Source organism: Erythrolamprus reginae, chromosome 1 (assembly GCF_031021105.1).
Source record: "Erythrolamprus reginae isolate rEryReg1 chromosome 1, rEryReg1.hap1, whole genome shotgun sequence".
Taxonomy (NCBI): domain Eukaryota; kingdom Metazoa; phylum Chordata; class Lepidosauria; order Squamata; family Dipsadidae; genus Erythrolamprus; species Erythrolamprus reginae.
In genome coordinates this window covers 23,109,005-23,133,938 of record NC_091950.1, presented here as the reverse complement: position 1 = coordinate 23,133,938, position 24,934 = coordinate 23,109,005, and the positions used below count along the sequence as shown (strand labels likewise).

Genomic DNA, 24,934 nt, shown 5'->3' with positions numbered 1-24,934 from the left:
AGGCTGACTCTGTAAATCGCTTAGAGAGGGCTGTGAAGCGGTACACGAGTCTTAAGAGCCATTGCTATTGGCAGCCCCATTCCTTGAGGCTCGCAAAGGCCAAGGGTGTAATCCCTGGTATCAAAAATACACTCCTGCTTCTGCAATGTGTTCACCTCTCTATGTGCTGCAGTAGCTGTTTCCTCTGAATATCGACATGTGCCCAGGGGAGAGGATTCTGTAAGAGAAGGGTCCCTTGGCATTTCATTGCTCCCATCCCCCAGCTCCATCTGTTAAAAGTATCCAGCTGATGGGAAGATTTCTGGGATTTACATCAAACCAATCCTGGGTAGATTACTTGCTTTAATAGGATCATAAATTATTTTTCTCTTATAACTGGCATTCCCAGGGCCAAAGTCAAGAGATCAGAGGACCTTAAAAGCCGCCTCTCTCTCTTTCTCTCCCTCCCTCTCTGCCTTTCCCTCCCTCTCTCCTTCTCCCCCTTTCCCTCTCCCTCTTTTCTCTCTGCCGCTTCCTCTTCCTCCCTCTCTCTCTCTCCCTCTTTCTGCCTCTGCCCCTCTCCCTCTCTCTTTGCCTCTGCCTCTCTTTCTCTATGCCGCTCTCTTTCCCTCTCTCTTTCCCTCTCTCTGCCTTTCCCTCTCTCTCCCTCTCTCCTTCTCTCCCTCTCTCTCTCTGCCTCTCTCTTTCTACCTCCCTCCCTCTCTCTGCCTCTCTCCCTCTCCCCTCTGCCTCTCCCTCTTTCTCTTTCGCTCCCTCTCTGTCTCTCTCTCTGCCTCTCCTCCCTCTCTCTCTTCTCTCTGCCTCTCCCTCTCTCTTTCTCTCCCTCTCTGTCTCTCTCTCTGCCTCTCCCCCTTTCCCTCTTTCTTTTCTCTCTGCCTCTCCCAGATGCTGTGCTGGTAACCGTTACCCAGTATGTTGTAATTGCACGGGCAAAAGGCCAAGCAAAGAAAATTTGTCCCTGGTAGGGGAATCCTCTTCTTCCCCCAGTGGCAAAACCCCAGTTTCTTTGTCTTTGCAAATAACCACGATGACAAACTGCCAGCTTTGCTTCCTTGCTTTCCAAGCTTAAGAGCTTGTCATTTTGGACTCTGATCCGTGAGTCAGATGTTAATAGCAAAGCAGGTTGCTCAGAACATGCGCAGAGTGTTTCGCTTTCGAAGGACAGCTTAGAGGTCTGTCATCAGAAACATTTTTTAAAATAAGAAAATCATCACACAACGGCGAGACATAAGTACCAGTTACCTAACAAGTTTGAAAAGAACTTAATTACACCTCTTATTCATACAATTTAAATCTTGCTATATACATTCAAATAGGAAACTAATGCTTGTCTGTAATCCAGTTGCTCTAAACAGTAGTCATTCATCATCAGTATCAAAGTTTTGGAAGGAAGGAAGGAAGAAAGAAGTTTTGTTCTTAGTCAGATGTCAAATAGACCACAACTTGCACGCTGCTGTAACTTTACAGGTTAAAGGAAACCAGAGAACTTAACAAAGTTAAAGTTAAGAATCTGAGACTGCAGATTTTCTTCCCTTTATAGCTATAGCCCATAGACAATTATGGGATTGAGTATTTGGAATCCAACAATTCAAAGGACGTATTTCTGCAGACAGAGTGCAATGCAGTGCAATGGTTATAGCTGTCTGCAGAATTCTGAGAGTTGAAATTCACATGTCTTAAAGTTGCCAAGTCTGAAAAATGCTGAGTTATAGGATCAGAACTTAATTCTGAGTTTAAAGACCCGACATATGAACTTTCACCAATTGCATTGTGTGTTTGAGCTTTCTGTTGTTTTCTTTCCATAACCTACCTGGCAGTGCTGTTGTAACGTTAAAATTAGAGGAACGGCTTGGGGAAGAAATTTGGCAAGTAAATCTAATGAAATATTTCTTTCGGCTGCCAACTTTAAGAGCCTGGTTTTCTTTTAATTCGCTTCCAGGCCCAGCAGGGTTTACCAAGCACTGGCATTCTAGATATCTCACCGATCAGGGAACAGAGAGCACAAATCTGTTTTTCCCCCCCATTCCAAGTGGGGCAATCAAATTTCAACAAGCCAGAGAAGAAAGAGGTGGATGTGGGCTTCAAAATGGCAGGGCAGGTCTGTGCTGGTTATGAGCTGCAGCATACAGCTCTCTCTGCTGCTAAGCACCTTGTGTTGCCAATTGATGGATCAGGTCACAAGGAGCAGGCCTGGGCAAGCTACTATGGCCCCACCCTCCTCTCCCCTACCTCCCACTATTCCTGCCCTTATTGAAGAAACAACCTATTGATTTTGCCGGCTGGGTCATTTATATCCATTATATCCCTTTGTCCATCCCTCCGCACAACATTTCAGGTGATTTATTTTAACCCCTTTCCTGCTGTTGGGCTGGGTATCTGCCAGGGGTACAGATGCCAGTTCCTTTAGAAAAGAATAATTGGGCTCTTTGCATCTTTCGCTGAAATCTTTAGCAGGAATCCCTATGTGCGCGCACACAAACACACACACACAAAGCCATTTTCTGTTGCAGTGGTTAGGATGTGAAATTCCTTGCCTTGGCAAGTCCTGTTCCAGCTTACTGGAAAAATGCAGTATTCATCTCCTTTTTCCTAAAATTGAGCAAAACAGCGAGATGTTCCAGAAAGATTATATTTGGTCCATCTCTATAGTCCTGTTTCTCCCGAGTACAGCCTTGCAGACCTATTGGACTATAGTATTAGAGTCTGCGGAGAGGGGCAGCATACAAATCCAATTAATAATAATAATAATAATAATAATAATAATAATAATAATGTGGAAGATGTAAAATTAGGATTTGGGTTTTTTGAGGCGCATTTTTTTGTAATTTTTTTTATTTTTCACCAAATTTACACAAACATTCATACATATACCATATTATCAAAACATCCATAGTTATACAGTTATATCCAAAATATCATAAACATATATCCTTAATTTGCTCCTTTTATATTTTTGTCTCCCAATGCTTTCCTTCTATATTTCATACTACACCCCTCCCTCTATCTCACTCTCTTCCCCCTTCCTTCTTTTAAAGTTGGAATTTGTTACTGCAAATGAAAATAGGCAGTGAACCGTTAGTGTAATGGTTATAATCTATTGCTATTAAGATAAATAATAAAACCCAAGTAAGTTTGATAAAATCATGGTTCCTGCTTATTACTTTATCTGTGATATTTTTAATTAAAGAGGCTTTACTAATCCACAATTCATAATAATTTATAATCTGATGTACTCCTTATACATGATACATTTTTACATGTATAGTTCCTGATCTTTTATTCACATGGTACTATTGTTGGGGTTTTTTTTAGTATTTTCTTTATTATTATTATTTTGTATGTATCTTGGAATTATGTTAATAGAGCTATCAGATATTGTAAACAGATAAATGGATGAAGAAAGGAAAGGAAAGGAAAGGAAAAGAGGGGGGAGGGAGAGAGAGAGAGAGAAAGAAAGAAAGAAAGAAAAGAAAGACTTCTGTTTAAAAAAGTGAAATTGTTAGATGACTGAATATAAAAAAATTATAACCATTTTTTTAAAAAAAGAGCAATCGCTTTTTTAGTATTAAAATAATTAGGTATTTACAACAACTGCAGAGGGAAAGATTTGCAAAGCACATATTGTCCATCTGGAAGTAATAATTTTCTAAGATGGCATCTATTATGAAGCCCTATTACCTTTTCTTTAAAAAAACACCCTTTTTTTCTTCAGAATTATGGAAGTGGAGATTGCTCTTCTGTGTCAGTCTAGAGCTTGGAGTGCAACACTGTTAAACTCAGTGGGATTTACCTCTAAATAATAATGTTGACGTTTGTTGCACTAATGAGTTACTTAATCAGTGGATTTAAAATTAGATATTTCAACTATATATGGGAAATTGTTCTGAAGGAGTCTGTAGTTAGGTTCTTTTTGCTTGGTTAAATGATTTGCCTGGGAAAGAGAGGAAAAAAGAGATTATAATAATAATACATTCAAACAGACAAGCATCTGCCACAAAGTAATTTTAAAAAGTTTTTTGTAATGGATGTGGCATCACCTGGCGACAACAGAAGAGACGAGAAAAAAACAGAAAAAATCACAAAATACAAAGATTTGCAGATAAAAATTGAATAAATGTGGCAAAAGAAAGCAAAGGTGGTACCAATAGTCATAGGCGCCTTGAGTGCAATCCCAAAGCAACCAGGGTGCCACTTGAACACCATCGGCATTGACAAAATCACCATCAGTCAATTGCAAAAAGCAACTTTACTCAGGACAGCTTACAACAATATCTCTAAACACCATCAAACATCCAACTCTGCCTGTCGCAGGTCCATGGAAAGGACTCAATTAGGTGCACAAAAATGCCAAATCCAGTCTCAACATCTCCCTGACTGCCATGAAATAGATAATAAGCACGTCCAGAATATCTGTGTTGCTAAGAGTCGACAACGATTTGATGGCATGTAATCATCATCCCCAACTGAAAAAGTCTGTACTTTTAAAAGCCAAACTATCAATTTATCTGAGATTGTCGGATGTGAATGATCGGATTGGATGAATATGGATGACTGTATAAGGATTTTTTTTTAGATTTGTATTAATTTTGTATATGTCTTTTTAAAATATTTAGACTTCTCACATATAATGTCTGTATTTACAAAGTTGTACGCCGTCCTAAGTTGCTTCGAGAAAAGGCGGCATAGAAGTCAAATAAATAAATAACCAACCAACCAACCAACCAACCATACTACCTATCTACCTTCGTACAGGACTAATAAACTAGGAAGATGCAATAGTGCCCTGATATGTCCATTGCTATTTCTCCCCAGAAATCCCTCATTCAACTATTTTGATGAGGGTGGTGCTGTTGCAAGGGAATTTTTGGTGAGATGGGCTGCAATGATTGAGGGTCTGATGCTGCTTTATATGGATGGGTGGGAGATCCTGAAAACAGGTATGCCAGAATTAGGGCTCCGTAGAACTTTTCGGACCTTTTACATTAAAACTATTTTAAATCTCTTACAGAGATTGCAACCCATTTCTCCTACCTCTTACCTAAATATGGCTGCAGTCCCACTGCTGACTTGGCACAATTCTGACCAGAGGGGACTCGCAGGCTGCAGATTGCCCACCCCCTTCCAAAAAAAGAAAAATGGCAGTTGCCAGGATAAACACCTGCTCTCTGTGAACTCGTCCACCTTTTCCTGCTGCCACTGAAGGTTGGCATATGGACTCCTTCAGCTTTATTCCAACCAAATAGGGGTGGTGAGTTTTAGAAGGGAGGCAGCATCACAGTGACCGACATTGAGGAAAATTAGCAGGAGGCGATTGGCCCAGTGTGGAAATAAAAGGAAAGGAAATTTTACTCATCCTCGTTTTTTTAAATCTGTGTATTTACTTATTTATTTACTTCCTTAACTTATTCAATTTGTATGCCGCCCAACTCCCTAGGGACTCTGGGCGGCTCACAATCAAAAAATAAAACATACAGTGTAATTAAAACCTCTGACAAACAATTTAAAAACAATTTAAAACCAACAGTTAAAAACCATGCATGCCATTTATGGCTGTATAATGCTGCTTGTATACAGTTAATGTACAAAATGACAGTAGTGAGTGATGTCCTGCCTCAAAGTCTTTATAGAGATAGGATAGGATATGATAGGATAGGGCAGGGCAGGGCAGGACAGGACAGGAAAAGGATAGGACAGAATTCTTTATTGGCCAAATGTGATTAGGCACACAAGGAATTTGTCTTTAGTCCATATGCTCTCAGTGTACATAGAATAGAATAGAATAGAATAGAATAGAATTTTTATTGGCCAAGTGTGATTGGACACACAAGGAATTTGTCTTGGTGCATATGCTCTCAACGTACATAAAATAAAATACTGTATACATTTGTCAAGAATCATGTGGTACAACACTTAATGATTGTCATAGGGGTCAAATAAGCAATGAAGAAGCAATTAATAAAAATCTTAGGATATACGCAACAAGTTACAGTCATACAGTCAACATGGGAGGAAATGGGTGATAGGAATGATGAGAAAAACTAGTAGAATAGAAGTGCAGATTTAGTAGAAAGTCTGACAGTGTTGAGGGAATTATTTGTTTAGTAGAGTGATGGTGTTCAGGAAAAAACTGTTCTTCTGTCTAGTTGTCTTGGTGTGCAGTGCTCTGTAGCCACGTTTTGAGGGTAGGAGTTGAAACAAATTATTGAAACATTTATTATTATTATTATTATTATTATTATTATTATTATTATTATTATTATTATTATTATTAATTGGATTTGTATGCCGCCCCTCTCCGCAGACTCGGGGCGGCTCACAACAGTGGTAAAACAACATGAACAATCCAATTAATAAAAACAACTAAAAAACCCTTATTATAAAAAAAATCAAACATACATACAAACATACTATGCATAACTTGTAATAGCCTAGGGGGAAAGGATAACTTAACTCCCCCATGCCTGGCGACAAAGGTGGGTCTTAAGTAATTTGCGAAAGACAAGGAGGGTGCGGGCCGTTCTAATCTCTGGGGGGAGTTGGAATCATGGGGTACAACACTTAATGATTGTCATAGGGCAGTGTTTCCCAACCTTGGTAACTTAAAGATATTTGGATTTCAACTCCCAGAATTCCCCAGTCCAGATATCTTCAAGTTGCCAAGGTTGGGAAACAGTGTCATAGGGTACAAATAAGCAATCAAGAAATAATAGTAATATAAATCGTAAGGATACAAGCAACAATAGTCCTTGACTTACAACCATTTATTTAGCAATGGTTCTAAATTACAACGCCACTGAAAAATGTGAGTTAGGACAATTTTTTCACGTTTACAACCGTTGCAACATTCTCATGATCACGTGATGAAAATTCCAGGCATTTGACAACTGGCTCATATTTATGACAGTTGTATTGCCTCTGGATCATGTGATCATCATTTGTAAGCTTCCCAACCAGCTTCCAACAAGCAAAGTCAATGAGGAGAGCCAGATTCGCTTAATGACTATATGATTCAGTTAATAACTGTAGTAATTTGCTTAACAGTTTAAAAAGAGCATCGGCAATATAAAACCAATCAGCCAAATATCTGTCAACGCCAGCACAATAAAATAATTATTTTGTCCACATAAAAAGTGGAAGTCCTTGATTTATGACAAAGCATCGGGACTGCAATGTTCATTGCTAAGCAAAGTGATTCTTAAATGAGTCCTATTAGATTTTACAGTCTTTTTTTGCCAAGGTTGTTAAGTGAATCACATATTCCTTATGTAAATTCAGTTTCTCCTATTGACTTTGCTTGTTGGAATCCAGATAGGAAAGCTGCAAACGGAGTTCATATGACTTTGGGATGCTGCACTGGTCGTAAGTGCGAGGACCATTTGTAAGTCAATTTTTCAGTGCCACTGCAATTTTGAACAGTGGCTAAAGAACTGGTTGTAAGTAGAGGACTACATGCCCTTCAAATTTTCAAGTACAGTATGTGGATTTCAACTCCTGGAATTCCGCAGATGGCCAGCCACATATATTACAATTAGCAAGGTCCAGAGTGATTTTCTTCTTCTTCTTCCTTTTTTTAAAGACCATTTAGAGATTTTGGGTTATTAAGAATGTCCCTGTAGATAAGGATATGTTACAATAACCATAGTTTGAATTGGGAATGGTGAAGAAGGAACATTTAACCTTGAATTTATTTATTTGCTACATTAACATACCATGTTTGCTTATTCAGCTTAGACTTGGGGTCTTGTTTTGTTCTGTCTTTAAAATATTGTATTGGCAGTTCTGTGTTAGCAAAAACTTCAGAAGAGAAGGATTTAGGGGTAGTGATTTCTGACAGTCTCAAAATGGGTGAACAGTGTAGTCAGGCGGTAGGGAAAGCAAGTAGGATGCTTGGCTGCATAGCTAGAGGTATAACAAGCAGGAAAAGGGAGATTATGATCCCGCTATATAGAGTGCTGGTGAGACCACATTTGGAATACTGTGTTCAGTTCTGGAGACCTCACCTACAAAAAGATATTGACAAAATTGAACGGGTCCAAAGACAGGCTACAAGAATGGTGGAAGGTCTTAAGCATAAAACATATCAGGAAATATTTCATGAACTCAATCTGTATAGTCTGGAGGACAGAAGGAAAATGGGGGACATGATCAAAACATTTAAATATGTTAAAGGGTTAAATAAGGTCCAGGAGGGAAGTGTTTTTAATAGGAAAGTGAACACAAGAACAAGGGGACACAATCTGACGTTAGTTGGGGGAAAGATCAAAAGCAACATGAGAAAATATTATTTTACTGAAAGAGTAGTAGATCTTTGGAACAAACCTCCAGCAGACGTGGTTGGTAAATCCACAGTACCTGAATTTAAACATGCCTGGGATAAACATATATCCATCCTAAGATAAAATACAGAAAATAGTATAAGGGCAGACTAGATGGACCATGAGGTCTTTTTCTGCCGTCAATCTTCTATGTTTCTATGTTTCTATAACTTGCCCAATTTCACCTAGTGATCTCCATGATCAAGGGGGAACAAATTAAAACTCAACCTTTCCAGGAAATGCAAACTTAACTACTTTATGAAACTGTCTTGTATTAACAAATCAGAGTTTAAATTAGCATCTGATTGAAGGCATAGATGATAAACTTAGTATTGGACATCATTTCTGAGAGTATGCCCACAAAGAATCTGGCAGGTTAGCAGAGACTACTATCCCTGTAATATTGCAGACAGTGAAGGATTAAGAGGGTTTTAATGAATAAATTGAACATCTGTGTTGTCCAATGCTTCTTGCTGTATCAATCTAACGAGGACAGGATGATTATTTCAAACAGCAGGGACACCGTAGCAAGATGTTGGTGATAGATAAGATCCGTCTTCTTCGTAACTGGTGGAATATTTATAGAGACTGGCTACTCTTGGAGCTGTATGTTTGTGAGATTATGATTATATATACAGTATATATGTTTGTGAGTGTGTATGCTTCTCATTTGAGCAAGACAGCTAAAATTTGGCACCGGCACGGTTTAAAACAAGCTGCTTATTAAACAGTCTCTAAAATGGAACATATATCCATGTGATTTTTCTTGAAGCGGATGATATGAAATATGTTTTAGATTAAGAGTTCTTTTTGCTAATTAGAAAAGTCGAATTTGCTGCAAACCGGCCAGGAAACCTATTTAGATTACGGTAATTCTCCTGTCAGAAACAGAAATGTGAATGTCAATCATTAGGAGCACTGATCCTGCAGATATCATCAAAATAATATTTTAATATATCTCGATCTATCTCTCACCTGCCCTTGGCTTTTATAATATATGATCAAGAAGGTTTATCAGGAACTTTCCAGCGCCTACACTTTTATTCCCCAGGATCTATCTGGCAATCATAATTTGCAAAGGTAGCATTAATCCCAGGCACTGTGCCGAAAATTATTTTTACAGGCCTTCTAGATAGTTTTTCTTGCTACTCCTGTGTAATTGATTGGGGGTGGAGAGGTGGAGACAGAATGATTTTACTTTTTCCTGTCTCCTTTTATTCCAATTTTGAAGCTGAAGTTCAAACCAGAACTTTTTTAATTTCTTTATCTTGTGTCCTTAATGCCCCTTTCTCACAAATGTTCAGATTAATTCATTTTATATAATTTTACTTATTTATTCATTCATTTATTCGACTTCTTTATTTTATTTATTTATTTTATTTATTGGATTTGTATGCCGCCCCTCTCCGGAGACTCGGGGCGGCTGTGTTTGCTGTCCTTCTTATGAATGAAAAGCCAGTAAAACATTACACACAATAAATAACAATAATAATAGCATGCAATGAACCGTAATAATTTATAATTAAAAGATGGGGAGGAAGAGAGCAAGTTGCAATTGAGAGAAGTGGTGGGGTGGATTCTCTTAATCTAATAGCCACCCCCAGAGTGATACGCTCCCGTTGGGGTGCAAGAGGTGGTAATAATAAAAATAATAATTTATTAAAGTTATATGTCACCCTTTTCTCAGTGACTCGGGACAACTCATAACCCTCAAACAAAGGAATTATAATGAAATCAATATAACATAAAAGATAAAATGTTCAGTAAATGCATGGTATGTTTGTATGTATGATTGGTTATATAACAAGGGTTTTTAGCTGTTTTAGTATTGGATTGTCACATGCTGTTTTTACCACTGTTGTTAGCCGCCCTGAGTTCACAGAGAGGGGTGGCATACAAATCAAATCAATTGATCGATAGATAAATAAATAAATGCCATGTGCCCTTCTATGCAGCTATTCTGTATAGCATGGCATGGAAGTGATACAGAGGATTGAATGGTAGATGTATGTACGTGTGTACCTGTGTGCATTGCTCTTTCACACTACCCTGCAACACGTGCTAATAATACATATGAACACTCAGCACAGAGGGTTCGTGCCTAATGCACCTGAGCTTATTGACTTCTTCCTCATTTGTGGGCATCAGACACAAATGTATGATCCTGTCAACTCTTTCACCCATCGGAGATTTTTTTAAGACCTCTAATCAAAGTTTGCATCCTGATCCTTAAATTGCAAATCTTCAATTCCTGGCTCATGGAATTGCACCTCTTTTGCACCTATCCCAAAACTAGACTGCATGTTACGGCTGATTTCAGTTGTGAACGATTTTCTGCAAATCGAGTGGGTGAAAAAGTTGTTTCGGAGGGGAGGGGAAAAAAGCAAAACTTTTGCAAATAGCAGTAGGAGAAAGGAGAGGGAGTCACTTTGTGAGGCTGAGCAAAAATGCGCCTGTTGTGTACACCGAAGTACAACAGGGAAGATTTCCTGGCCTTTTTTATTCTTCTCCCCTCTCTTGTCTCATCCATTCCTGCTGGCTTTTCAGTTTCTCTTTGAGCTCAGGCAACTCGCTCCCATTTCACAGGCACTTCTGGGAGGTGTGCTTTCCTCCTTTGCCAAAGATAGTGGCTCCGTGCTAAATTTAAAAATAAAAAAAAATTGGGATGAGGGAAGATTCGCCACCCCTGCCCTGGCACCCTTTCCTCTCTTTGGCTGCTATGCCGGCTTTTTCTGCAGGACAGCTGGAGACATTCACGGCACTTTTTCAAAAAAAGATGGCTGCCAAGAGGAGGAGGAGGAGGGGGGAAATAAAACTTTTTGAAGCAAGAGGGGCGGCACATATAACTGTGCTTTTCTGCCTTCAAAATGGCCGCCAGGGAATGGAAGTGTGTGTGGAGAGGGGAAATTGGAGAAAAGGAGCAGGCGGGGAAGGTTGGGGGGGGGCCTGGAGAGAATTTACTTAAAAAAACAAAACAAAACCAGCTTGCAAGAGCCAAAATTCCACTTAAGTAAACAGCCTGTGAACTGCATGTTCTTTTCTGGTGCATTCTGTTGCAAACTTTGCGTTTTTTCTTCCCGTCTCGCTTCTTTCTTCCTTTTTTTTCTTCTTCTTCTCCTGTTTCTGTTTAAAAACAATTATTGATTTCCAACTTGGCGTGGAGACGAAAAGATTGGATTGCAAAATGTGTGCGGGGAGGGCAGAAAAACAAGAGAATATTACCCATTTATTGCTTTAGAAATGCTTTCGGTTACTTCGAGTGGATGGCTTATTTATTTATTTATTTATTTGCTTGTTTACATCAGGATCAGTGGAAAGCCAAGTTTTTTCAGGGGGAAAAAGTTTCCTCAAGTTGTGGGGAAAATTATATTTGGGGGGGGGGGGTAGAGGATGGATTTTATTTCCCCACCCAGCTTTATAACAAGCACTTAATTATTATTTTTTAACTGTGTGCATATGTATTGGTGGGAGCAATACATATCTGAAGAAACATTTTTCAGAGAGTTGGTTTTTTTTCCCTGAAAGCCTCAAGGCTCCATTTGACTGCTTCCCACACTGGGATTCTTAGCTCGGCACAAAATGGCCGCATTGGGGAAAAGACTGGCATGCGGGGGGCATACAAAATGGCTGCGCCTGCTTAGTGACATGAACGAGGGAGAGGCTGCCTTAAATTCTTCTCTTAAGATCATCCTCATTCGACGGCTTTTAATGAAAATCTTCCCCTAAATGAAATGAAAGACAAATTTCTTCGGCACGGACCTCTCCTCTTTTGCGTGATGGGGGCAGTCTGACCGAAAGCCAGCTTCCTAGCTGAGCAAAAGTTTCTTTGCAGCACGGCAAAAAAATAAAAAAGTGTGCTTCCAAATTCCTCTTTTGGAACCGTGTGCAAGAGGGGGAATGTGGAAATGCCGCCAAGCTGATTGGCAAGGCTGCAGCTTCTTGTTTTGACTGGGGTGACTCTCGGTTTGGAAGATCGGGCAGAGGCAATGCCAACGGCCGAGCTGGCAGCGGGCAGAGGGAGCAATGGCCGTGCGAGGGACAGGAGGGAGGGTGTGTGTGTGATAGAGAAAGATGGCAGGGGAAAAGCATTTGGCATGCAGATACCTGGCTCGAGCCCAGTTTCTGCAGCCAAGTATCGGCTCGGATAAAGGAAAATAGTGGGCCAGACTTTAAAGGACGAGTGAGAACCGCCGCCATTGCTAAGCTAGGCCCTTTTTTTTTTGGCTGTCTGAGGAACCTGCGACCCTTCGCCTCAACAACATTTCTGAACTACTTGTTTTATTTTTTTTACTTTAAAAAAAAATGCACCAAAGGGTTTTGCAGGGGAGAAGCTGACAGGAGGCCTATTTGGCAAGTCTAGGATTGGATTTTGTGTTTTCGTACACAATGGTGTGGGCATCAGTGGATCGGCGAGGAATTAATACCTACAAATAGTATAAGGCAAAATGACTTTTCAGTCGCTGAGGCAATGCGATTTAAAAAAAAAAAAAAGGTTCAGACAGTACAAAATTGCTGTCTAGTAATCTCCGTTCCCCTTTCTTGATCTTCCTTCCTTAAAATTTTGAGACCTACGTGTTCGCCAATAACTGTAAGCAGCTTGCAATTAAAGCAAAAGAACAATACAAATGCAAACTACAAATAAACATGGTCATTTTGACCTTTCAAGTAGAAAGATTTTTTTGTGTGTATCGCATGTCTTATTGCATTAAACTTTGAAACTAAGCCATCTAGTCATCTTTAAAAAAGGACAAGCTACACAAATAAAACCTGAAAATGAAAGACCTTCAAAGATGGGAGAGCCTTGTCAGATCAGTTGCAACAAAATGACCGGAACGACTTAAATAATCCTTCAGGAATTGGGCGGCATATAAATTAAACTATATAAAAATAAATCAGAATTTAGTGCAGAAAAGAAAAATACTAATGTTGTTTTGGTCTTGAAGTCAGTGGAAAAGAGTTACAATCCAACAGAAAAGATGAAGAACTCGCCGGCCTTGATGTTTGATAACTTGAGAGTCTTCATGGTCCCTGCCATTTTTACATGGACAACATTGAGAATTCCCTAAAACAAATACTATCTTCCTGAAAAACAGCATTATTTGCCCATCTGGCGTTTTCTGGAGGTGCTAGATTACAATTTCCATCACCCCCAAGAAGTAGTAAATGATACTGTAGATGCGTGCCTGTCTTCCAAGCTTAGCCATCTTTTTTTTTTTTTAAAGAAAGCAGTTTAATTATTTTTATTCCTAGACCTCAACAGACCCCATTAACTTTCTAAGATGCATTTATATCCCCATTCACCCCTATCATATCAAATTCTGCATCAGGAATGCCAAGAGATCAGGTTGATTGATACCAGAGTCTTAAATCAAAGATATGAAGCAGAGAATCTCCTCCTCTGCACATATTGTCTCCTGCCCATATACATTACAGGTAGTCTGGCAAAGTAGTACCCCTGCCTTTCAATACTAATGCATCACTCTTGCCAAGTAAAATTGTAAAATTTGAGGAACCACCTCGTTCCCCATTCCTGCTGCTGCCTCCCCAATTTTTTAATTGGACCGCAGTGTTTGGCTTTTGGATTAACATATTTGTGTTTTTAGTTTGTATAGTTTTTATATTTTATTATTGTAAGCTGACTCAGAATTGCCTTGAAATAAAATAGACAGACTCTAGAGTACTGCACCCAGTTTTGGTCACCATACTACAAAAAGAGAAAGTGCAGAAGAGAGCAACCAGGATGATAAGGAGACTGGAAACTAAAACATACAAAGAGTGGTTGCAGGAACTGAGCTGGGCCAGTTTGGCAAAGAGAAGGACCAGGGGTGACATGATAGCAGTGTTCCAATACTTGAGTGGCTGCCACACGGAGGATGGAGTCAGACTGTTTTCCAAGGTACAAAGAATAATGGATGGAAACTGACCAAGGAGAGATTCAACCTGGAAATAAGGAGGAATATTTGACGATGAGAGTGATCAACCAGTGAAACAGCTTGCCTGCGGAGGTTGTAAGAGCTCCAACACTTGAGATTTTCAAAGGGAAATTGGACTGCCATTTGTCCGAAATAGCCTAGGGACTCCTGCTTGAGCGGTGTGTGTGTGTGCGTGCGTGTGTGGACTAGATGACCTACAAGGTGCCTTCCAACTCTAATAATAATAATCTAAATCTACCTCAAGGTAATTCTGGGTCAGTTACAAACATAAAATATAAAAACTATATAATATTGTGTGTGTGTGTGTGTACACATGCACAATATGTTTGTTATCAGCAAACATATTTTTGCTAATAATAAAAAGGAAGGGAGACTAGTATAGATCTATTTCAAGCTATTTTGCTCTCATCAGTTAGCCACACCCTTACCAGGATTTGAACCTTACAGTCTGCCTGTAAGACAGTAGCTTTAACGTCTAGGCCACAGGTTTTCCTCCTCTCACGTTGGATAGATAGAGGTAGAGGTAGAGATAGATAGAGATAGAGATAGAGATAGAGATAGAGATAGAGATAGAGATAGAGATAGAGATAGAGATAGAGATAGAGATAGATAGATAGATAGATAGATAGATAGATAGATAGATAGATAGATAGATAGATAAATAGATTATAGCTATAGATAGATAGATATATGCTGAAGAATGTAGAGGTGGTCAACATTTTAATTACCTACAGAGCTGCTGAGAGCCTATTACAACATTGATTGATCGATTGATTGGATTTGTATGCTGCCCCTCTCCGTGGACTCGGGGCGGCTCACAAAATGTCAACAATAAAACAGTGTACAAAATACAATTGGATCCAATTAAATAGTTAATCTAAAACATTATAAAAGTTAAATATAAGAAATCCTTCACTCAATTACAAACCAAACATACTAAGCATTCAGTGGCCAGAGGCTGGAATCTAATGACTCCAAGCCTGGAAACATAAGTAAGTTTTCAAGTTTTTATGAAAGGCAAGGGGGAGTTAGTACGAATCTCCGTGGGTGAGCTGATTCCAGAGGGCCGGCCCCCCCACAGAGAAGGCTCTTCTCCTAGATCCCGCCAAGCAACATTGTCTAGTTGACGGGACCTGGAGAAGGCTGACTCTGTAGGACCTGACCAGACACTGGGATTCATGTGGCAGAAGGCGGTCCCGTAGGTAATCTGGTCCAATGACATTGATAATTGTACTGTAGTACATGCCCCACCCCAAACTGCTTGGGTGGAAAGAGTTCAGAAACAAGTGCCAGTGGGTTCTGATGGGCCCCTGCAACTGCGCAAGAAAACCGAATGCCCTTGCTTGGCTGGCTAGCAGCCAGTTTGGATGGGGATTTCAGAAGTATTGTTAACAGAAAAGGAATGCTTCATGCGTTACTCATGCAAATAGGGAAATTGGGGTGTAAGGGACCTCCCTTTATTCTGCTTCCTCAGTGCTGAACACAATTTAGGAAACTGGGAGGCTCCTTGTAATAGTTTAGTATCCCAAATTCTCAAATCAATATGGGGAAGTGTTTTCCAAATCCTATAGGTAGCTTTCGACTTAACAGCCATAATTGAGCCCAAAATTTCTGCTTTTAAGTGAGTTTTGCCTCATTTTACGATCTTCCATGCTGCAGATGTGAAATGAATCACTGCAAGTGTTACATTAGTACCACAGCTTTTAAGTGGCTTGGATTTGCCATTGACTTTGCTTGTCAGAAAGTCGCAAAAAGTGATCACCTGACACAGCAACCGTCATAATGTTTCTCGGGGTCCTTGGGAGCATCTGTTTTGTCATAGAAACATAGAAACATAGAAGATTGACGGCAGAAAAAGACCTCATGATCCATCTAGTCTGCCCTTATACTATTTTCTGTATTTTAGCTTAGGATGGATAAATGTTTATCCCAGGCATGTTTCAATTCAGTTACTGTGGATTTACCAACCACGTCTGCTGGGAGTTTGTTCCAAGCATCTACTACTCTTTCAGTAAAATAATATTTTCTCATGTTGCTTCTGATCTTTCCCCCAACTAACTTCAGATTGTGCCCCCTTGTTCTTGGGTTCACTTTCCTATTAAAAACACTTCCCTCCTGAACCTTATTTAACCCTTTAACATATTTAAATGTTTCAATCATGTCCCCCCTTTCCTTTCTGTCCTCCAGACTATACAGTATAGGGTATTTTGATCACGTGACCATGGACATGCTACAGTGGCCGTAAATGGGAAAAGATTGTCGTATGTTACTTTTTCAGTGCCACTGTAATTTTAAACAGGTCACTAAATGAATTATTTTAAGTCGATGACTATCAATAAATTGTTACAATGGAGTTTTTCAGTCATTTCTCCTGGCCCTAACTTTTGGATCACAGGATTGTTATCCTTCTTTGTTTTACTTATTTTATCCAACCTTATTGTTTACAATCTTGATTTTAACATTTGCTCATCTCTTGCTTGACTGGTTGTTTAGTGCTTCTTTTAAGATCTCGCTTTTACCTCACTACTGCATAATGTTTATAGATTTCCACAGTAAGAGATTTAAATGGGTTTTCAATCATGGTTGGCTTTTTTTCCAGAGCTTTATGGAAACGTTGTTGTTGTTGTTTTCTGGTCAGGAGGAGCACTATGACATTATTGTGGACGGGGCAGAGCAGAAAACAATTAAAAAGTAAACAACTGGATGAGGAGCTCCCCCTAAACTGCATTAAAAGGCTGGTTTGCCTTTATAAATTGAGCAAAAAGAAGGGCTACTGCATTTCGGTGGTGCAACTCTAAAAGCTACAATGAGGGTCATCAATGGTATAAGTCAGGTAGTCCTCATTTAGCCACTGCCTTGTATAGCAACCTTCACAGTTATTATGGTGATAGAAAAATAATTTTTTGACCAGTCCTTGCACTGACAATGTTTGCAGATTGGCAAAGCCAAGGAAAACTGAAGTAAAAATCATGGTTTCACTTAATGACCGCTTCACATAATGCATGTTGCTAGTCCCAATTGTTGTCACTAAACAAGGAATACAGTACTTTAATTTCCAATTCACTAATTATATTTTTATCCATAGTTTTCTTGTAACATATTGGTATGATTCTGAAGTCATTGTGCACACTTATCTCTTACAAGGTGGTGTACCTTCTCCTCTCCCCCTCCCCTTCACAACTAAATAGTGATATTCCTGTTGGTGCTTTGTTTGGCAAATACATAAGTGTATACAGATAGTCTTCAACTTACAACACAGTTCATTTAGTGACCACTCAAAGTTAAAACAACTGTGAAAAAGGTGACTTATGACTGTTTTTCACACTTACGACAGTTGTAGCCCCCTGGGGTCACATGATCAAAATTTGGGCACTGCGCAGTTGGTGGAAGGTCTTAAGCATAAAACGTATCAGGAAAGACTTAATGAACTCAATCTGTATAGTCTGGAGGACAGAAGGAAAAGGGGGAACATGATCGAAACCTGTAAATAGGTTAAAGGGTTAAATAAGGTTCAGGAGGGAAGTGTTTTTAATAGGAAAGTGAACACAAGAACAAGGGGGCACAATCTGAAGTTAGTTGGGGGAAAGATCAAAAGCAAGGTGAAAAAATATTATTTGACTGAAAGAGTAGTAGATGCTTGGAACAAACTTCCAGCAGACGTGGTTGGTAAATCCACAGTAACTGAATTAAAACATGCCTGGGATAAACATATATCCATCCTAAGATAAAATACAGGAAATAGTATAAGGGCAGACTAGATGGACCAGGAGGTCTTTTTCTGCTGTCAATCTTCTATGTTTCTATGTTTCTAAGTTTCTCATATTTATGATGATCGCAGTATCCTGCAAACTTCTGATAAGCAAAGATGTTGGGGAAGCCAAAATCACTTAAAGATGTTACTAATGTAACAACTCCAGTGTTTCACTTAACAACTGTGGCGATTAAGTCAAAGAACGGCGCAAAACTCTCCTAACAACTGCTTAGCAACAGAAATTTGGGGCTCAGTTGGGGTCATAAGTCAAGGACCACCTGTGCAGGTAGAATGACTTTGCTGTTATTATACTTGTCTGCAGATCATAAGAATGGCAATAAAACAAGTACTGGAATCTTAGGAAAATTGGCTGAGTCAGGTGAACTGGCGCAGCTCAAGCATCTCTCTCACTTTACACACACACACACACACACACGCACACACACACGCACACACACACACACTATTTGGAGAAGGGGGGAAGATGATAAAAAGACACTTTAAAATGTTCCTGGCTGCATCATGGATATTCAGGGACGTGTGGATTCTAGCCAAGGGTTGCTGCATAAGAAAGTGAGGTAGGGGTGTTTGTGTGTGTGTGTGTGTGTGTGTGTGTTTTTCTGCTATGGGGAGAAAGTAAAAAAGAGACTCAGTTGAAAGGAGGAGGAGGTGGTGGGTTGGCGAATCCAGGATGCTAGTAGGAACCTATAGTGCTGACCTCAGCGTCTGCACCGACTGCCCAAAGAGCTTGATTATTTTTAGATAAGATGAAAAGCAGAGAGAGAGAGAGAACGAGGAGTTCTGGGATGCAGCCCATGCGAGGCGTGAGTTGTATTTCTGATGAGGGAAGGGAAAGCAGGAGGAGGGGAGGGTGGAAGAGAGGAGGGTTTTTGTTTCAGTGGCCTTCGCTCCTGCTGTCTGCACAAGTCCCCCTGGCTCTTTCCTCAAAGTCCAGAGGTTTCAGCCCTGGCCTTGGATTCCGAACCGGTCACGTTCCAAAGGGATTTCCAGAGCTGTCTAATCACCTCCTTTAAGTCTAAGCCTGCCAATTTCTGGGTGGTTTTGAAAAAGGGCCATCCTACCTTTTGATGGCACGACCCCAAGCATCAGCATTTCTTCCCTGTTGTGTAAAAAAAGAGTTCTTAAAAAACAGAGAGCGCAAAGGGCACCTGATTGTGTGCAAAAGTGCATTTCCTTTGAGAAGGGAGCTAGCTGGACGGACGTGGTAAGAGCAGGACCTCTGCAAGAATGATGCAGTGCGAATGCTGCTGGGTGAGGAGGAGAATTGATGCTTTTTACTCGGAAGACTGCATGCAGATTTTCCCAACCTTGGTAACTTTAAGATGTGTGGACTTCAACTCCCAGAATTCCTCAGCCAGCATGTCACAAAGTGGCTACCATCTGAGTAATCAGCAAGTTTCAACCTTACAAGAAGCTCTATTTTACTTTTTTACCAGTCTCCTAAATCAGGGGTAGGCAAAGTTGCCTCTTCTATGACTTGTGGACTTCAGCTCCCAGAATTCCCGAGTGCCTTCCGACCCCTGTCCTATTGTCTCTCCTATATCCCATATATAGAATAGAATAGAATAGAATAGAATTTTTATTGGCCAAGTGTGATTGGACACACAAGGAATTTGTCTTGGTGCATATGCTCTCAGCGTACATAAAATAAAATATACATTTGTCAAGAATCATGTGGTACGACACTTAATGATTGTCATAGGGGTCAAATAAGCAATGAAGAAGCAATATTAATAAAACTCTTAGGATATAAGCAACAAGTTACAGTCATACAGTCAACATGGGAGGAAATGGGTGAAAGGAATGATGAGAAAAACTAGTAGAATAGAAGTGCAGATTTAGTAGAAAGTCTGCCAGTGTTGAGGGAATTATTTGTTTAGCAGAGTGATGGCGTTGGAAAAAAACTGTTCTTGTGTCTAGTTGTCTTGGTGTGCAGTGCTCTGTAGTGACGTTTTGAGGGTAGGAGTTGAAACAGTTTGTGTCCAGGATGTGAGGGGTCAGTAAATATTTTCCCCGCCCTCTTTTTGACTCGTGCAGTATACAGGCCCTCAATGGAAGGCAGGTTGGCAGCAATTGTTTTTTCTGCAGTTCTGATTCTCCTCTGAAGTCTGTGTCGGTCCTGTTGGGTTGCAGCACCAAACCAGACAGTTATAGAGGTGCAGATGACAGACTCAATGGTTCCTCTGAAGAACTGTATCAGCAGCTCCTTGGGCAGTTTGAGCTTCCTGAGCTGGCGCAGAAAGAACATTCTATGCCTATATCTTTATTCTATTCTCTCATTGATTATTTTATCCTATATTCTCTCTTCTATTCTTTCTTCGATTCTATTTCCTCGAAGGTGTCCTCTATTACCTTCATTGTGTATTATTGTGTATTGGACTAAATTAATTAAATAAATAAATTCTGGGATTTGAAGTCCTCCAGACTATACAGATTGAGTTCATTAAGTCTTCCCTGATAAGTTTTATGCTTAAGACCTTCCACCATTCTTGTAGCCCGTCTTTGGACCCATTCAATTTTGTCACTATCTTGTTGTAGGTGAGGTCTCCAGAACTGAACACGGTATTCCAAATGGGGTCTATACAGCGGGATCACAATCTCCGTCTTCCTGCTTGTTATACCTCTAGCTATGCAGCCAAGCATTCTACTTGCTTTTCCTACCTGACTGCACTGTTCACCCATTTTGAGACTGTCAGAAATCACTACCCCTAAATCTTTCTCTTCTGAAGTTTTTGCTAACACAGTTTATTTAGTCACATTTATATGCCGCCCTTCTTTTTGTGGATTCAGGGTGGTGAAGAGCAATAAAACGAAATACAGTACAAAGTTTAAAACCCCAGAATAAAAAAGGATTCATCGATCAGTCATTCATCTATTAGGCCAGGTGTTCAACAACCCTCCCAGGCCTGCTTGCAAAGCTGTGTTTTTAGGGCCTTTCGTAAGGCCAGGAGAGTGGGAGCGGGGCGAATCTCCAGGGAAAGCTGGTTCCAGAGTGCCGGAGCCACCACAGAGAAGGCCCTCCTCCGTGGTCCCCCCAGCCGACATTGTTTGGCTGACAGGACCTGGAGGAGGCCGACTCTTTGAGATCAGATCAGCTTCTGGCATGTGTGAGACATTTATTTACCAAATTACTTGGAGACCCAACCTTGCAGGATGAAGAGCCAATGCAGCCTTAAGACCGTCCCCTGCGTTCCCCATCTCTAAGGGGGAAGGATTGCATCAATGGACTGGGTTTATTAGACAGCATGGGGTTAGGATCCTCAGTGGCATCACATGCGTGGCTTTATTGGTGCCAACAGAGTCCTGAGGTCAGGTGTTGCCTTGTGTGGCTGAGAGACGAGGAAGGGAAGGGAAGGGAGGCCGAGGAGAGAGACGCTTCATCTGCATGGGCGGCTCGTTAATCACCCACCCAGGCTGCGAAGTGAGTGCTGTCAAGGGAGGGCTGATGATGGGGAGGAGGGCAGCCATTACTGCAAAAATTACATTACTCCAAGCACCCATTAGTGTTTGGCGGTTGCCGTAGCAACCTAGTAGGGCCTGGACTTGTGGTCAGCCTCCCTTCATCTTTACCTTGATGAAGGAATACTGGGGGTCTTAGCAAAGGTTGCTACCAAGAGGTCCACTTAGTGGCCTGAGAGGTGACCCAGCCACTGACCTTCCTTTGCCATCACCCAAGAGTGAGGCTTACACAGAGAAGAGGGGCTTGACCCCAAAGCACTGGAGCAGTGTTTCCCAACCTTGGCAACTTGAAGATATCTGGACTTCATCTCCCAGAATTCCCCGGCCAGCGTTTGCTGGCTAGGGAATTCTGGGAGTTGAAGTCCAAATATCTTCAAGTTGCCAAGGTTGGGAAACACTGCACTAGAGAACAAGACAAGAAGTGATTAATTCATTATTTATTTATTTGGTGATATTTATATGCTGACCCACTACAACAGGACTCTGGGCGGCTAACAATAATCAAAGTTATTAAAACAGTATAAAAATATGACAATAGTTAAAACAAGAAGTGATATAAAATAGATAAAAATCCTGAAACCATGCATACACTCAGTCATTTCTAATCTCAGGCCTGCTGGAAAAGCCAGGTCTTCATGGTTGTCTGGAAGACCGGTAGGGTGGGAGAAAGTACGGATCTCTGCTGGAAGTTGATTCCAAAGGGACAGAGCCGCCACAGAGAAGGCCCTTCTCCTCGGCCCCGCCTGCCGACATTGTTTGGTGGATGGGACCTGAAGAAGGCCAACTCTGTGAACCCTTATTGGTTGCTGAGAGGTACAAGGCAGCCCCGTAAATAGTCTGGCCCTGAGATATTTAGGGCTTTAAATGTGAGTCTTCGGAGAGGGGCGGCATACAAATCTAATAAATTTAATTTAATTTAATTGATAACCAACACCTTGAATTGAGTCCGGAGACTGACTAGTAACCAATGCAGCTTGCGTAAACTTGGAGTAATACTATTGCTCGTGCCACTGCATTTTGTACCAGCTGAAGTGTCCGAACGCTCTTCAAGGATAGCTCCATATAAAGCGCATTGCAATAGTCGAGAAAGCTTGCCAAAGAGAGACCCCACGTAGAAGGGAGAAATTTTCTGACAGTGAGAATAGTGGGTCATCCATCACTAGAGATTTTCAAAAATGACCTAGTCAACCACTTGACTGGGATGGTATAAGGGTGCAGAGGGTTTGGCTAGAAGACCATCAAGGTCCCTCCCAGCCGCACAAATCTATGTTCTGTGTTTTAAGTCAAAGAAGTGTCTAATATTAAAACCTCAGAAGTTATATGAGAATTACAAGGCAGGAATTTCGACGACCCCCTCCCCAACTTTACCCAAATCTTTTTCCCTTGCAGCAAAAAATATAATATTAAAACTAACTCTTGAATGGGAGTTCTTGCCTCCCAAAATTAGCAGCTTGTCTTAAAAAGCCACCTCGCTTTGTCTAAAGAAATTCTGACAATTATGTTTTGGTCAGCCAGGCAGCCCTGGATGCTGCTCTAAACCAGTATTTTTCAAACAGTGTGCCGCGGCACACTAGTGTGCTGTGAGACATGGTCAGATGTGCCGTGGGGAAATTAAACATGGGTCCCCAAACTACGGCCCGTGTGCTAGATACGGCCAGTGGAGGCCATTTATCCGGCCCACCGCCAGCCACCTCCATCCAAACATAAACATTCCCCTCACAATCCCTCCAGCTATCAGCGACAGGAAGAGTGGAGGTGCAGTGAACGCTCACTGACCAATCACCTTCTAGGATTTATCCTGACCACTAGCGATGAACCAATAGCAGGCCGCCTCTCATACACACCCAGGAGGGCCCCCGCTCAGGCTGCCGCGCACTTGTCATTGTGTGGCCATGGCGAGTAGTTGAAGCTGCTACTCCTCCCCATGGTCCCGATTTCTAATCCTGGTCAGGACTGGAGGTAAATGTTGCCACCACTAGATGAAGCCTCAGTCTCAGCTGGTTATGTCTATGTATAATATGTACTGTGTTAGAGTGTCATTTTATGTCATTTTGGTTGGTGGTGTGCCCCAGAATTTTGTAAATGTAAAAAACGTGCCACGGCTCAAAAAAGGTTGAAAATCACTGCTTAAACCTCTTGGTTATGGAAAGCAACTTTTGAAAGAAAGAAAAAACACCACCCCCAAAACCTAAAAGAAGACAAAATTATTTATTTTTATTTTTTATTTATTATATATTTGTCAAACAAGTATAGAATTATATTTGTATTAACATAACAAAGTATAAAGTAGTCTCCAGTTGTGTAGAGCTATAGAATGTAATGTACAATTCTTTTCTTTTCAGATTCAGATCAAAGTAGCAGTCCCAGGACGGGAATCGGTTCTGACCAGGAGGACAGTAAACCCATAATCACGCTGGGTGAGCAACAGCAAAAAAAAGGGAGAGAGGAAAGGGGTGGGTGAATGTATGAAGATGTCAGTCTGGAGTTCCCTAGACCTGCAAGAATTAGGTGGGGTGGTACCCTGGAACCGACTGATGGAAGGATGGATTCTCTCAGGGGTTAATCCAGCCAGGAAATGAATTAGTAACAGAGAAGCATCTCGGGGCAGGATCAATTTAGTTAAAAACAGACAAACCAAACAACCCTGGTTTATTCCAAACCAAATCAGACTCCACCACAGGCTTGAGGATAACATGGATCGTGCATGGATCGTGCAGAATGCAGCTGCGAGAGCTATCATGGGCTTTCCTAAACATGCCCATGTTACTCCTACACTCCGCAGTCTGCATTGGTTGCCGATCGGTTTCCGGTCACAATTCAAAATGTTGGTTATAACCTATAAAGCCCTTCATGGCATCGGACCAGAATATCTCCGGGACCGCCTTCTGCCGCACGAATCCCAGCGACCAGTTCAGTCCCACAGAGTTGGCCTTCTCCGGGTACCGTCGACTAAACAATGTCGTCTGGTGGGACACAGGGGAAGAGCCTTTTCTGTGGCAGCCCTGACTCTCTGGAATCAACTCCCCCCAGAGATCAGAGTTGCCCCCACCCTCCTTCCCTTTCGCAAGCTCCTTAAAACCCACCTCTGTCGTCAGGCATGGGGGAATTGAAATTTTCCCTTCCCCCCTAGGCTTATAGAATTTATACATGGTATGTTTGCATGTATGATTGGTTCTTAAAATTGGGGTTTTTTAGATTATTTTTAATCTTAGATTTGTTTACATTGTCTTTTTTATTGTTGTTAGCTGCCCCGAGTCTTCGGAGAGGGGCGGCATACAAATCTAATAAATGAATGAATGAATGAATGAATGAATGAATGAATGAATGAATGAATGAATGAATGAATAAATAAATAAATAAATAAATAAACAAATAAAACTTTTAAAATTGATTGATTGATTGATTGATTGATTATTAATAGGACTTATGTGTCACAACATGTAAAAACAATAGAA

General features: G+C 40.8%; 1 protein-coding gene across 5 annotated transcripts in view; it reads left to right on the top strand.

Annotated features, from left to right (window-relative positions):
• NFIC (nuclear factor I C) overlaps nucleotides 1–24,934 on the top strand; it is a 246,219-nt gene that overhangs the window by 168,881 nt on the left and 52,404 nt on the right. For all 5 annotated transcript variants that reach the window (XM_070747089.1, XM_070747096.1, XM_070747080.1 and 2 more), the window contains exon 3: nucleotides 23,822–23,896. In XM_070747089.1, coding sequence (XP_070603190.1) covers nucleotides 23,822–23,896 — 75 coding nt within the window. The remainder of the gene's footprint in view (nucleotides 1–23,821; nucleotides 23,897–24,934) is intronic.